General features: G+C 40.8%; 1 protein-coding gene across 5 annotated transcripts in view; it reads right to left on the reverse strand.

Annotated features, from left to right (window-relative positions):
• Positions 1–1,411: 1,411 nt before the first annotated feature.
• Positions 1,412–16,048, reverse strand: part of LOC124871216 (alsin-like) — a 35,962-nt gene continuing 21,325 nt past the window's right edge. For all 5 annotated transcript variants that reach the window (XM_047370339.1, XM_047370338.1, XM_047370341.1 and 2 more), the window contains 16 exons: positions 14,800–14,865; positions 14,541–14,639; positions 14,163–14,327; positions 13,208–13,319; positions 12,894–12,971; positions 12,574–12,710; positions 12,216–12,368; positions 10,248–10,362; positions 9,978–10,135; positions 8,573–8,674; positions 8,283–8,462; positions 8,124–8,169; positions 5,561–5,622; positions 5,126–5,275; positions 4,866–4,962; positions 1,412–3,722 (listed from right to left, as the gene is read on the reverse strand). In XM_047370339.1, the coding sequence (XP_047226295.1) occupies positions 3,684–3,722; positions 4,866–4,962; positions 5,126–5,275; positions 5,561–5,622; positions 8,124–8,169; positions 8,283–8,462; positions 8,573–8,674; positions 9,978–10,135; positions 10,248–10,362; positions 12,216–12,368; positions 12,574–12,710; positions 12,894–12,971; positions 13,208–13,319; positions 14,163–14,327; positions 14,541–14,639; positions 14,800–14,865 (1,759 nt within the window). In that variant the 3' untranslated portion in view covers positions 1,412–3,683. The remainder of the gene's footprint in view (positions 3,723–4,865; positions 4,963–5,125; positions 5,276–5,560; positions 5,623–8,123; positions 8,170–8,282; positions 8,463–8,572; positions 8,675–9,977; positions 10,136–10,247; positions 10,363–12,215; positions 12,369–12,573; positions 12,711–12,893; positions 12,972–13,207; positions 13,320–14,162; positions 14,328–14,540; positions 14,640–14,799; positions 14,866–16,048) is intronic.

A 16,048-nucleotide genomic window follows, 5' to 3' on the forward strand; every position in this document is an offset into this window, starting at 1 on the left:
GAAGACAGTTAAATCGTGGAGGCCAGAGAACTGGATAAAAATATAAAGACTTTAAAGTAAAGTAAAATTTAGTGCTTTATCTTTTTTCATTGGGCATTACTAAACATGTCCCTGCAAACAGTTTACTTGTATTCACCATCATATGCTTCATTTTACATTGTCTTCAAATATTAGTAAGCTAATTCATTTAGAGATGTTACACATAAATGCTACAGAGGTGTGTGTTTTATAAAGGTGCTGAACTGTGGCTGCTTAAACAGTCCGTGTGTCAGGTGTTGACCCTTGATGGAGGCTTTAATGTGGTCCTAATTTGTTGTACATTTCGTCCTTGGTATTTGGCAGATTTTTCACAAATTTTCTGCCTAGTTCCTGTACCATGACATCATATCGTACAATGTATGTTTAAGCAGTGAGAGACGTGTGTGTGTGTCCCAACTGCCCCATTAGTAACCTTAACAGCCATATTAGTGTTATAGTTCTTACCAGAATTTTAAGCCTGGTTCTTCCAACTTTGTTCAGAGCTGAAAAAGCCTTTTGAACGAGAGGGGAAATGACAAGAGAAGACGTCCAGTTGCTTTCTAAATTAGCACTCATGTTCTGAGTGACCAAGAATCTACACCAGCATGTCGCTGGTACCAACAAATGTTTTATTTTATACCTTTTTCATAAAATCACCAAAAGAAATGGGAACAAATCACATTTTTTGACCAACTACTTGTAACAGAAAAGTTAAAAAAAACTAACTTATAAATATTTTCACAAGATACTGTATTATAACTTTTAATCTGTTGTCCATACCGTCACATTACAGACATACTTTAAGAGATTCTATTGAAATTTTATGTGATAGACTAAGACATAAACACGACTAATGACCTAATTATTTTAATCGGGTCATCAGCAGGACTCTGTAGCACTTGACTGCATGCTGAGGACTGGTGAGAAGCCTTTCAAGGACTGCAGTTTGAGACCCCTGGTTTAGATCAAAGCATATTCACCTGGAGGAATGGCCTAATCAAAGTCCAGATCCAAATTATTAGGGGTTCTGTGGCAAGACTTGAGAAATTATGTTCGCATAAGCTCTCCGTCCAATCTGACAGAGTTTGAGTGTTTTCAGCCTCTAAATGTCCAAAGCTGGTGGAAATACTACCTGAAGGTTTGTGAAATTTCGGGACAGGACTGAATTTATTCAGAACCACGTCAAACATATTCTGCAGGTAGAGAACTTAGCGCAAACATGAACACGACTAAGTGAAAGTGGATCGTTAACCTTTGCCCTAATGCTTTCTGTGTGCTGCTTATGGTTTGGGTCATGATTAAGTTTGCACTGACCAACTGTGAGCTCCATTCATTGCTGTAAAAAAAAATCATGAATCTGGGACATTAAATACAAAATATGAATCAGGACACATTCCAGAAAACAAAACTAATTTATTACCCTTTTTGTTCCATTAATAAATCTCCGCTTTACATCTGAATATTCAACCAAACCACAAACCAAACATTCAGTGCAGCTGATCAGCTTCCTCTAAAGTTATGAAGTAAAAAAAAATACAACCTTGGTTAGAAAAATAATCATTCACGTATGACCTCTCCAAGGGATGTAAAAAGATGTGGGTAAGTAAGGTGCTTCAGGTCATGAGCTACAGTCTGCAAAACTGTGCCATAAACACAAAGCAAACCGGCACACAACAATGAGGCAGAAATTACATTAAGTGCATTTAGACAGTATTAATTTTAGATTTGATCACTTTTAGTTTGCTTCCTGGCATCAAACAATGATTTAGCCAATAAATATAGATTATCTGTGTTAAACATCTCACTTAGATCAATCATTGATAAATTATGATATAAATAAATGTAATGAGGCTTGCTCTGAAAACTGCCTCGGTTTGTTTGGATGTTCGAATAAAATATTAATAGAAGATTCAACTTTAATTATACTCAAACTCCTCCACAGCGGGCTGAAAACGATCCGATTGTTCCGCTCAGACGTTTACATACCCTCATCATGGACTCCTTTAGTTATGAGATGTTGTTTCATCCAGGCAGCGATAAGAACACAATGTAAAACTTTAATAAACTTCAAAAACATAAAAAAATGGCTGCGCAAGTTTGACTTTATTGGAGATTTACTCTAATCCACACAGGCTCAAATATTTATATACACCCCAACTAATATTTGGTGGAAAGAACATTAGCAATTTGCAACTTTGACCAGACAGTTCCAGTGTTTTGACACCTAAACCAGTCCGGTCAAAAACTAAGATCTAGGAATGTCTAGAAGCCAAAATATTCATACATTTTCAAAATGGCTCATATCAGAGCTTTAAGAAGGCGGTTCCAGGATTTTGATGTCAGCCAGGTTTGATGTGTGTTTGGGACCATTTTCCTGCTTGCCGGTTTGCTCCACATTTGCCCCTGGCAGTAAAACGACCCCCCGGCATGATACTGCCACCACCATGCTTGACGGTGTCCTGAAAGGTTTCTCCAGAGGACATTTGGTTCGTCCATTTTCAGTCATACTTTCAAGGTGTTGATCATTTAGGCAGTTGATTATGTCTTGTTCAGCATATTGGTGGGAGCATATGTATATATTTGAGCCTGTGCGTTTAATTTTTAACCAGTATTAGAGAAAATGTTCAATAAATACACCTAACTCTTGCTTTAGATGCCCTAAATGAATGCAATATTGTCGTCCATGCTGACCACGTGCAGACGTCTGACCATAACTGTTCATTATGTGTCAAAACATAAACAATTACAAACAATCTTGGCATTAAATAACATTTTCATGTAAGTGCTGCAGTATTTGGGGGGGTTACATCTATGCACTGTTAAAATCTGACTGACCGACCTTTTTTATACAAAATGAAATCACGACAGGTCCGACGTGATCTCCGTGACGGTTCACAAACACAGTGATATATCTCTCTGTTGTGTTCATATCTGAGTGCTGACAGATTCTGAGTATAAAACGCTGGGATCCATGAACAGCTCCGCTCCTCGTTGTTTTAAATGCTCATGACAAGCACAAACAGACGTTCAATAAAACGATGAGCTGCGTTTCTGCATCCAAAATGCATTGACATTATTTTGAAATACTCTCATAGAAAACAAAAACAGTAAAAAAAAAAAAAAAAAACAACAGTGTTTATTCCCTTTCCAGTACTTGTAGCTGCTCTAATAATAACAATAATCCATGTGGGTGCGTATCAGAACAGTTATTATTCCAAACGCTGTGGGATCCTTTCAAGACAATATCAGTGCTAGAGAAATATTTATATTGATGCATTTTTTATTTCATTAGTGCTTGAATAAGTCAGGATTTTTTAAGTTCTTGTGTTTCAAAGTTTATACATAAAAACTGATTAAACAAGACAAAAACATCTCAACATCTGCGGTGCGTTTCTCTTCAGGGGGAAGTTGTAAAGAGCATATATAACGACGCAGCAACTCCAACCTTTCAATCACACAAACATTTTCGACGCAAAGTACAGCGAATATCAATGAATAGGTGTTACCAGGATGAACGCTTCAACAACAGAGGGCGCTGTGCTGCTTCATTCTGCAAACTGAGGGTGCAAGCATGAAGATGCAGCATGAGGCTTATTCCTCTCTCTGCGTCGGCGCAGCTTCCAGCAGCAGGAAACCAGTGAATACTGGGACCTCTGGATCAGTACCTACATAGTGGATTCCTGCTGGATCTGGATGAAGCAGGCCTGCAGACAAACAAAATGACTTAAACCTGTTTTGTCCAGATTTATAACAAGACTTAAATTCTTTTACTTCTTGAAAAGTAGTTTCACATTTTTAAGCACTGGGAGAACATGCAGTAGCCTCCACACTTAATGGCAGCGCTGGTAAATGTGTTGTAAAAAATAAATTCAACGTTCACTGCCGCAGCGCAGTGAACATTCAGGGAAAATAACGATAATGGTGACAAAATAACACATGAACTCCTGTATCACAGAAGCCCATTTGCCTTTCCTCAAAATGGGAAAGGCAAGAAGACATGCATGCAGGTAAGGCATATGTATGTTGATCCACGAATGTCAGGAGATTGGCTACAAGAAATAACTCACCAAAGCCTGTCCGCATTTACAGACAGGGCAATAATTTAAAAAGTTAAAAAACAAAAAGAAGCTGTGACAAGCAAGGCTGGATGAGGAAGCACATGCATCTTAGCACCATCCACAGCGAGCTGGATGGTAGGGGAGGTCCCAGACGAATCTCCAGAAGCTCACTGGGAGAAAACTGCAGGAAGGCGACGAACTGTGCAGGCGGGTCTGGTGCCAAACAAAGGTGGAATATGAGAATGATGTATGGTAGAGGATCTGTGATGCTGTGGGTCTCTTTCTCTGCCAATGGCCTCGATCAGAAATCGATAATGAGGTTTCACTTGGTATTTTAGAAGAAAAGAAAATGGCCAAATCAAAAGAACAATGTTTCACTGAATGCATAATCAACACAAATTTAACCAGGGGCAAAAAAAATTAATAAACTCTAGAACACTAGAAGAATCATGGATTATATTTAGATTTCAGGGATGGCTCTAGATGCCATCTGAACTAATTCTGAATTAGTTTTCTGTTCAGCTTCTGTAGATCCTCAGTCCTTCAGATAATTCTCTCCTGGTGGCAGAACACAACTCAGAACCGATCTGGTTGTTAATATTATTACTCATACTTTCTGTTCTGATGGTCATGCAGGAAGAGAAAGTCTTCATTGTAAAACCTTTCATAAAAGTTAGTAGTTATTACCTTTAGTGTTGGTAAGAAAGAGGAGAAACAAGAAGACTGAACGAATAAATCTATGGTTGAGAACAGTTTGGCCATTACTTTGTGTCTTTTGGGCGATCTCACCTTCAGTGTGGTGAACATCAGGCCCATTTCTCCATGCTGAAGGTTAGGATCCATCAGGTCTTCAATCAGGCTCACTTCAGCTCCCAGGTTCCTGATCCTGGAGAGAAGCGAGCAGCACAATGAGAAACAAGATGACAAAAACAATTCATGTGTGTTTGAAATATGATAGCAAACAAATATTTATGGCAACTAAACTACTGAACAAATACTTAAAACTCAGATGTAACACAGCTAGACTCTTTGTGTGCTCGATAATGCACCTCGCTCGGAGCACCACGTAAAGGAAGAGAGGGAACAGATCGTCCATGCACCACAGGAAATCCCCGGCCAGGAAAGGTTTCACCTCCAGCGTGAGCTCCTCAAACGTCCTCTGAATCACCACCAGTTTATCTGATGGAGTAAACGTGGTGCTGTGTGCAAAGGATGGTACGTTTGTTAATTTATTATTATTAATTCACATCATTTAACCAATTAGTAACAGTTTACAATAAACTTGGCATCTTTAAATGATCTTTTCACGAACAGCTTGATGGCGCCAAGCAGTGCCTGACAGGCAGAGATCAGGGATAAATGCTCACAACTAATCAGGCATGTAACTGTTTCACCTTCTGATCAACCTGCACTGATTACTACCTCCAACTACCAAGAATTACTGAATGTTGTGTTTATTTTGCGTCAGGTTACGCAGAAAGTACCTGATTTGTTGGAGGGTCTCAACTGCAGAAACAAAACAGGCATCTTCACTGCTGGAGACTATCTGTGAGGAAAAACAGAAAACACAATAATTAAAGACAGTTTATAGGGACTGCAGATGACTTTATGTAGCACCTTTTTAAAGTCTTCATACTTCCTGAGCTTTTTCCCCATCACAACCACAAACCTGCATGTAATTCACGGGGTTTATGTGTGAGAGCATAACAGTAAACTGGAAGGAAAATGATACATGATTTTAAATCTTCTCTATAAATACAAATCTCAAAGGTGCGGCATGCTTTTCTATTGCCGGTCCATGCTGGAAAAAAAGCATTCCCACAGTATGACGCTGCCACTGTGTTTGTTTTTCGCTACACTTTAGGTCCCATTGTTCAACCCTGGTCTCATCAAATCAGAGCACCCTACATGTCCCCTACATGCCTTTTAGCAAACTGCAAATGGGTTTTCTTCTTCTTCTATAAAGGCCAGGGCCCGTATTCACAAAGAGTCCTAAGACTAAAAGTAGCTCCTAGTGACGTCATTCTAAAAAAAACGTAACATTTCTTGAACCCTAAGATTTTTCTTAGAATTTTCCCTCGGTAAGATAAAAGATTCACGAAGCATCTTAGGCCTTAAGAGAGCTCCTAACATGAGGAAATGTTAAGAGTAGTGAGGAGCTTAAGAGTGGCCTAAGCAGAGAAGATGGTAGTAAGACAGACAGTGAGAAAGGAGAGATACTCTCAGAACAATGAACAACAGTGAATTGATAAAACGCTACCGGCTCGACCGTGCAGGGATCCACCCCCTTAATAGTAGAGTAAATGGTAAATGGACTGAACTTATATAGCGTTTTCCAGTCATACAGACCGCTCAAAGCGCTTTACACTAGAGCCACATTCACCCAATTGCACTCACTAACGCTCACACATTCATACACCAATACACAGGCAACTTGAGGTTAAGTGCCTTGCCCAGGGGCACATTGACCTATGGCAGGAGGCTGGAATCGAACCCACAACCTTCTGATTGTAAGACGACTACTCTTCCTACTGAGCCACAGTCGCCTCAATGAACACATAAACTTATATAACAGTCATCCAATTATTGATAGAGACAAGATTAACTTTACTATCCCCCTAGGACGAAATTAAAAAGTGTCATTGGCAGGACAGATTAAAGGTGAAACTCTTATAAAGTAATATTAGGAAGGATAAATAAATAATAGAAGCAATAATGAATAACCGTGAACAAAATTACAATCAATCTAGTACAGATCCCAGGACCAAATCTACCTTTCAACACTCCTCTCTTCTCCTCCACCAGCTGGTTCTGCTCCTCTGTTCACTTCAGTTTTCGCCACCTTTTTTTCTCTATTTTGTTTTGTTCATTTTACCAAACTAAACCTCACTATAAAAGAAGGCAATGACAATAAAATGCTTAATTTTAATATTAATATTAAATTAATGAATATGAAATAGATGCAGCATGAAAACAACCCGCATGGCAAGCAGACATAATGATAAGCAAATCAAAATAACGATCAGCATGTAAAAAATAAGCTCTGTTCAAATATTTTGATGCTGTTTGACAATCAATTTTATTTTGCTAAGTCATCATCATGATTTACACATTTCTGAATCCAGTCTAAATTCCATCATCAGTTCATTTTTCTCCATTGATTACTGCGAGCTCGTTTGTTTTTGTTTTTTGCTGTGTCTTTTAACAACCAATCCCAGCTCTTAGAAGACAGCGTCACCCCTAGCAACAGGGTCAACCACAGCTCCTCACTAAGACAGGAAGTTCTGTCTCGCTCAGAGTCCCTCTCAGCAGCGAAGTGAACAACTCTTAAGCTAGGTGTCCTTCCCAAGAATGTTTAGACTAAGATAGGAGCTCTCTGATAGGAATCTGAGAATCATTGTCAACACAGACCCTGATTTTTAGAGTCTAAGACAAATAATCATCCTGTTGACAGAATCCCCCACCTGAGCAGTGGATCTCTGCAGCTCCTCCAGACTAACCAATTGCCGCTTGGCCACTTTTCTAATTAAGGTTCTCCTTAGCTGGCCTGTTAGTTTAGTGTAGCACTTCAATGATGGACTGAACAGTTCTCTGTGAGATGCTTAAAGGTTGGGATTTATGCTTTAAAGTTCTCCACAACTTTCTCCCTGGTGCTCCCTGGTCTTCATGATGCTGTTTGTTCTCCAACAAACCTCTGAGGCCTCCACAGAATAGCTGCGTTTATACTGCCATTAAATTACACAAGGCACTCTGTTTACTAACCAGGTGACTTTTACAGTCACTCTATTTTCTTTAGGACTCTCAGAGTAAAGGGGTCTAACTAATAAACTTCAAACACTTTTTACATTTCAATAAAAAGAAAAAAAAAAAAAAAAACATCTTCCATTTTCCTCCAACTTTACAATTTTTGCACTACTTGTTGCTATATCTTCTAAAAGCCTAATAAAACACATTGTTTGTTGTAACGGGACAAAATGTGGTAAAGGTGAAGGTGTATGAATACGTTTGAAAGGCTCCACGTGTAAAAGCGGAAGAAAACTGTTTGACCTGCTTTTTCTGCCCCAGGATGCACATCCAGTGAGGCCAAAACTTCCTACGATGGAGAACAAAACAAACATCCACAACACAGCAGTCAGGACAATCAAGGACTTCTTTAGTCATTTAGAGAAAAGCTCAATATAGATTGTGTGTGTTTTGCACACTGACTCCTGCACTCCCAGGAAGCTGAGGAGCGACTGGTCGGGCTGCTTGTTGAGTCGGAGGATGCGCTCCCAGTACTGGGCCTCCTCCTGCTCCTGCTGCAGACAGTACAGGGTGAAGAGAGGAGGGTAGAGCCGAGGCAGCAGCAGAGGGAGGAGCAGAGATGAAGAGCTCACCACTAAAACACTAAAAGGAAAAATAAAACAACAGAGAGGAGAGAAAAAGATTTCAAATAATCTCTTCACATCAACATTTATCTTGTTACTTTATGCTGCCTCCTCCGTGTTAACGCTGACCCCTGTTCCACTTGATTAGAGTTGTGTCGGCTTTTCAAAGGGCTGGGGTCAGGAGGGTCTGGGATGATGCCGCCATCATCTGGTAACCCTGGAAACAAAAACCTGCACACAGCAAAAACATATCGTGATCAAACTGCCACCATTTCCAATGCTTTGTGTTTTTATTGGGATTTCCTGTGATGGAACAGTGCAAAGCGGAGCATAATCCTAATGCTTCATTTATTTTCATTATTTTACTTAAAAATATTAACCTGAAATGCGCAGTGTTGTTTCACATTCAGCCCCTTTTCCTTTGCTACCCCTAAATAAAATCCAGTGCACCCAACTGCCTCCAGAAGTCACATAATTAGCAAATAGAGTCCAGCTTTCTGCAATTTAACCTCAGCAGAACTACAGCGGTTCTGTGAAGGTCTCAGAGGTGTGTTGGAGAACATCAGGGAACAAACAGTATCATGAAGACTGAGGTACACAGCAAACGGGTCAGGGATGAAGTTGTGGAGAAGTTTAACGGAGCAACGGTAAAACCTATCAAGGCATTCATGTCCGCCTAAACTGACAGTCCGGGACTGGACAGTATTAATCAGAGAAGCAGCATAGAGACCTATGGTAACTCTAGAGGAGCTGCATAGATCCACAGCTCAGGTGGGAGAATCGTTTGATGGGAGAACCACTAGTTGCAAACTAAACAAATCTGACCTTTATGGAAGAGTGGCAAGAAGAAAGCCATTGTTAAAATAAATGGATAAGAAAAAGTCCTATCTGTAGTCTCAAGCCTTGTAGGGAAGCACAGCTGCTCCACCACAGTGGATGAAGGTGATCTGGTTGGATTAGCCAAAACTGAACCTCGGACCTACTGTCAAAATGCTATGTGTGGCAAAGATCTAACACACACACATCACCGTGGAAACACCATCGCCACAGTGACACATAGTGGTGGCAGCATCATGCTGTTGGGATACTTTTCTTCAGCAGGGACATGGAAACTGGTCAGACTAATTGGGAAGGTGGATGGAGGTAATATAGGAGAGACTGGTGAGGAGGTTCACCTTCCAACAGGAGAGCAACTCTAGACAAAAAACCAGAGCTGGAATGTGTTCACACCTTCAATTTTTCCACATTTTCTCGCACTAATACCACAGCTTTCAGTGTATTGAGGACTACTTTGTGTTCCTGATAGAAGAACACAAAGTAGTTGCATAACAGTGAAGCTCTGTCAGCTTGGATGGAGAGCATCTGTGAACATCAATTTTCAGCATTTGCCACAATTTCCTGTTGGATTAAGGGCTGGACTTTGACTAGACCGTTGCATCAAATAATTGCTCACAATGCATTGATACTAATTCTTGGCTTTTTCTCGCTTTTCTTCTAAGGTCAGAAAAATGTTGACAAGGTGAATAAAATCTACCTGATGAAGCTGTAGACGTGTGTGAGGTAGGCCTGGAGCTCTTGGACAGCCTGTCGGAGCAGCCTGCGGTTTGATCCCACTCCGACGTACGTCATCCTGTAAGCCGTCACCAGCGTCTCCACCAGCCAGCCGAGAGGGTGGTGGGGGGTCTCGCATGCCTGACACGGTCACGCAAAAACACTTAGACGTTACCTCATACACCTGTCCAAACCTGCAGAAACAGAAGACTCGTCCGCCTACATGCGCACATAGTGACAGTTTTCTCTGTACCTTGGTGAGGTATCTTCTGATGTTGTCGTAGTTTGCAGAGGTGACTGGCTCTCCGTACTGGGGGATGAACTCCAAACTCTCCAGCACTTTGGTGTGAGATTTACTAAGGTCTGGGCTGTACACAAACACATACACATAGTTAAACTGATAGTAACAGACAGTTAACACCTGCAGACAGTATGAGTCAAATCCGAACAACCAATCACGGGTCAGAGCCGTTATGAGCAAACTGGACAATTTTGTTCACTGGCCAATTGATTGCTGTCACTAATAAAAACTAATAAATCAGGTTTCACTAATGATTTAGCATAGTATGGATGTACAGGTCCTTCTCAAAATATTAGCATATTGTGATAAAGTTCATTATTTTCCATAATGTCATGATGAAAATTTAACATTCATATATTTTAGATTCATTGCACACTAACTGAAATATTTCAGGTCTTTTATTGTCTTAATACGCATGATTTCGGCATACAGCTCATGAAAACCCAAATTCCTATCTCACAAAATTAGCATATTTCATCGACCAATAAAAGAAAAGTGTTTTTAATACAAAAAACGTCAACCTTCAAATAATCATGTACAGTGATGCACTCAATACTTGGTCGGGAATCCTTTTGCAGAAATGACTGCTTCAATGCGGCGTGGCATGGAGGCAATCAGCCTGTGGCACTGCTGAGGTCTTATGGAGGCCCAGGATGCTTCGATAGCGGCCTTTAGCTCATCCAGAGTGTTGGGTCTTGAGTATCTCAACGTTCTCTTCACAATATCCCACAGATTCTCTATGGGGTTCAGGTCAGGAGAGTTGGCAGGCCAATTGAGCACAGTGATACCATGGTCAGTAAACCATTTACCAGTGGTTTTGGCACTGTGAGCAGGTGCCAGGTCGTGCTGAAAAATGAAATCTTCATCTCCATAAAGCTTTTCAGCAGATGGAAGCATGAAGTGCTCCAAAATCTCCTGATAGCTAGCTGCATTGACCCTGCTCTTGATAAAACACAGTGGACCAACACCAGCAGCTGACACGGCAACCCAGACCATCACTGACTGTGGGTACTTGACACTGGACTTCTGGCATTTTGGCATTTCCTTCTCCCCAGTCTTCCTCCAGACTCTGGCACCTTGATTTCCGAATGACATGCAGAATTTGTTTTCATCCGAAAAAAGTACTTTGGACCACTGAGCAACAGTCCAGTGCTGCTTCTCTGTAGCCCAGGTCAGGCGCTTCTGCCGCTGTTTCTGGTTCAAAAGTGGCTTGACCTGGGGAATGCGGCACCTGTAGCCCATTTCCTGCACACGCCTGTGCACGGTGGCTCTAGGATGTTTCTACTCCAGACTCAGTCCACTGCTTCCGCAGGTCCCCCAAGGTCTGGAATCGGCCCTTCTCCACAATCTTCCTCAGGGTCCGGTCACCTCTTCACGTTGTGCAGCGTTTTCTGCCACACTTTTTCCTTCCCACAGACTTCCCACTGAGGTGCCTTGATGCAGCACTCTGGGAACAGCCTATTCGTTCAGAAATTTCATTCTGTGTCTTAACCTCTAGCTTGAGGGTGTCAATAGTGGCCTTCTGGACAGCAGTCAGGTCGGCAGTCTTACCCATGATTGGGGTTTTGAGTGATGAACCAGGCTGGGAGTTTTAAAGGCCTCAGGAATCTTTTGCAGGTGTTTAGAGTTAACTCGTTGATTCAGATGATTAGGTTCATAGCTCGTTTAGAGACCCTTTTAATGATATGCTAATTTTATGAGATAGGAATTTTAGGTTTTCATGAGCTGTATGCCAAAATCATTCGTATTAAGACAATAAAAGACCTGAAATATTTCAGTTAGTGTTCAATGAATCTAAAATATATGAATGTTAAATTTTCATCATTACATTATGGAAAATAATGAACTTTATCACAATATGCTAATATTTTGAGAAGGACCAGTATGTACGAATGGATGGAAGGCGGTTTGCGTGTCTACCTCTGGCGCCGAGCTGTTGCTATGGTAACAGCGATGTTCTCCCAGGCTGCGGTCCTCTCTCCCATGCCGGCGGCGTCACAGCCGAGTCGACCCCAGCATTCGTCAAACACACAGATCCACCTTTGAGCTGCAGGCACCACATACTGACCCAAGCTGTTGAACATGCAAACACCTTCAGACTTTAGGCCACTCTGACCCATCGGTCATAACAGCTGCTCGTCAGACATTACGGCGATGGAACCTAAGCCTGTTCACTGCAGAACCGGCTGCTTAAGGAGTCAAGGTGATTATTTTTATAGTTTTATAATTCAGTTCAGGCAATAATGCCAGGTGTAAATAAAAACATCTAAATACTCACGGCAGGTCGTTTTTCTCCTTGCTTTCGTATCCATCTAAGCTTGGTTTGACGTACGTTCCTACGATCTTCAGACCCGTCCTCCACTCTCCGCTGAACAGACCGTCCAGACAGTCGCCATTTGCGAGAGTCAAAACCCCCTGCAGAGCCAGGTGAGCTATAGTTTACAACTGTATAGTCTTGACCCCTTTTTGGTAACAACAAACATTAAAGCCGGTTGCAGTCACATCACTAACTGAAAACAGCGTAAAGATAAAGAGAGACGGATCTGGCAGACACATGGTTCAGGTGTCTGAAGAAAGAGAAAAGCGGAAGTGTTTTACCTTCCCATTGATGGTCCAGTCGTCACTAAACTCCCCATGAAAAACTGTGTCATCGTCCGACACCAACAGGCCTGAACCCTGACAGATGGGACAGATTAAAGATGTAAAGCAACTAAAAAACTTTAATGGTTTACTGTTTTTATGTGTCCTGCTAGCCGCTGACCTGCATGAGTTTAACTTCTACACAGTTAGAGCAAAGCAACACAATTACAGACAAAACATAAATTCTACTAGACGCTAAAACCAAACAAAATGAACTTTTCCAAAGACTATGTGCATACTTGAGCCATACACTTACTCACTGCTGTACTTACGCTCATCTTGTTTTCTTTGAATGACCCTTCAAAATAAACGCCGTACTGAGTGACGACCACAGCGCTGCCGTGCCGAAGGTCATCCAGCCAGAAGCCCATGTACTTCTCTCCTCTGGAAAACAAAAAGGAGATCCTATGAACCCCTAAAACTCTCTGAACTAATAAACGTTTTCACAAATAAAAATGTGAAACTTGTGAATGAGCCTAAAATGACCTCTAGGGGAGTTGCACAGATTCAAAGCTCGGGTGGCAAAATTTGTTGATAGAACAACTTCTAGTTGTCTACAAACTTGACCTTTTTGGAAACGTGGCAAGAAAAAAAGCCAATGTGGAAAAATAAGATGCCCAGATTGCAGCAGACACAGCAAACATGAGAAAGAACGTGCTCTGGTCTGATGAGACCAAAACTTTCTGGTCGACATGGAAAACAATATGGGAGACAGAAAACTAACACTGTGAACACATATTGCCACGGTGAAACATGGTGGTGGCAGCATCATGCTGTGGGGATGCTTTCTTGAGACTGGGGTGGAGACTGACCTTTCAGCAGTAAAACAAACCTAAACATACAGCTAAGCCAAATATACATAAATACCACACTTTAAAAACTAATACCTCTTCCGTGATACAAATATGAATTATGTTGTGTTGCTCTACCACTCAAACTCCTATAAAGTGATATAGTTTGTCGTTGTAAAAAAATTCAAACAATTTCAAAAAAATATTTTCTTTGCTCATGTTTCTTTAAACCTGGAAAATAATATTTTATTTCTACTTACGTTTATACTTTTCTAGACCGCACTGCATGATTAGTGCATAATTTTATCCACAATGCTGCAAAGACATGTTGAAACTCTTTTTTTTAAAGCTACTCCTGCTCCACGTTTTAGTTCTGCATTTCATCACACATTTCATGACTTGTAGAACAGAAATTTGAGGCAGAGCCGTTTCATACCTCATGATATCGTCGTGGACTCCGTACCCCGTCTTCTTGTCGTGAACCCAGTGGCCGATGAAAACGCTCGAAGAAGTCAGGGCCAGTTTACCGGAGCTCAGCATACCGTAACCGTGCCGCTGCCCATCACAGAAACAGCCCTCGTATACCTCTCCACTGGCGTACCTGAGTCCGACCCACGACAAACAGAAGGGGGCGCTCTAAGTTAACATGAAACGGCACTGATAATCTGTCTATGAAAAAAACCTATATAATCACTAGACGACTGGTTCTGATGTCTCTGCACACATTTCTGACACCAGATTCCAGGCATCTTGCATATTTAAAATGATTTGTACAACATTTTTATGTTTAGCTTCCAGAAAACAGTGTACTGACTTGTACTTGCCAAAACCATGGATCTTTCCCTCCCTCCACTGTCCTTGGTAAGTGTCGTGTTTGTCCTGCACTTTGTTTGGTACTAAACATTCTCCATACCTACAAAAAAAGACTAATTTGTAGTAAAGATGCTAAATCTGCAGCTAAAAAGGTAAAAATGCAACCATTTCCTGTAAAAACACTTATAAGGTTCTCTCGACTTGTTTAAGATCAGAAATGTTTCGTGTTGGACAGAACCAACACCTAGATTCATACAGACCCGTCCTCCAGTCCATTCTTGAAGTTTCCCTTGTACACCCGCCCATCCGGCCACTTCATGGTTCCTCTGAAAGGGAAAATGTACAAATTATACTTTCAGCTTTCCAGCATTTTCAAGGGGACTAAGCGTTTTACAGACAAACAGAGATAAATAGGTTCTTTAACAGTGCGCATAGTTTCAAAATGATTTACCGGTACCACATAAAAGTTGCTTTCATCTATATATCACAAACTTTTGATACTGCAAGAAACACATTGTTAAAACAGAAACTCGTCAGGACTGACTAATGAATGTAGTGTTGGCTGGTTTCATAATTATCCTTCTTGTAGAACATTGTGTGCAAGGCGATGGTTTCACTTGCAGTTTCATTACTGTAGCTAGTGGTGACCCTCAGGGTTCGGTCTTCGGACGACTTATTTTCATTCTCTTTATAATTTAAAAATATTCTCGTTTGTACGCTGATGACACAGTGAAGTAAAGTTCAGCATCTACACCTAAACTGGCTCTTACTTAGTTGCTGTTATCTTCTAATACGGTACAATCAAACCTCTGAAATCAAAACTCATCTAAGTCACATAACCTGGCATTAATTATAACTTTTTAGGGCTTAGCCTACAGATTTAGCTTGTAAAAACACAAATAATTGGGCTTTTTTCTTGATGATTCTGTCTCTTTTACATCTTACATTAAGATGTAGGTGAAAAAGCTCAAACTGAAACAGTTTTTATTTTGGAAAGAAGTCCTGTTTGGCGTTTGAGTCAAAAAAAGGGGGCTTTTTGCTAAATTGATAAAAGTTCTGGATTATAGGGATATAATTTATACGCACATCACCCCGTATAGTATTCACGCTCTGCCTACTGTTCACCCCGGAGCTTTGAGATTTATTACAAATATTAAAAGACTCACACACTAGCTATACATTTGCTAAATACTTCTGTTGGATGGCCAGACATGTAAAATCTTTGATGGAGGCACTGGTATATTCTAAACTACAGGTATATTTTGGGCTACCTGCCTTCCTATCTTCAGATCTAAAATCATCAAAAAAAAAGTTCATGTGGTTACATGGATCTCCTTTTGTCAGTAGCAAAAGCTGAAAAAAAGATGTTTAAATAACTGGGCCAACTTCTTGGAACTGCTTACAAGCTCTCAGTAACTCTGAGGCAAAAACATCTTTCTGTAGATGTTGTACATAATTTATTGTTTTAAAAGTGGTTGATAGATATGTGAGGTCTGATTGTTTTAACTC

This window comes from Girardinichthys multiradiatus, chromosome 7 (genome assembly GCF_021462225.1).
Source record: "Girardinichthys multiradiatus isolate DD_20200921_A chromosome 7, DD_fGirMul_XY1, whole genome shotgun sequence".
Lineage (NCBI taxonomy): Eukaryota > Metazoa > Chordata > Actinopteri > Cyprinodontiformes > Goodeidae > Girardinichthys > Girardinichthys multiradiatus.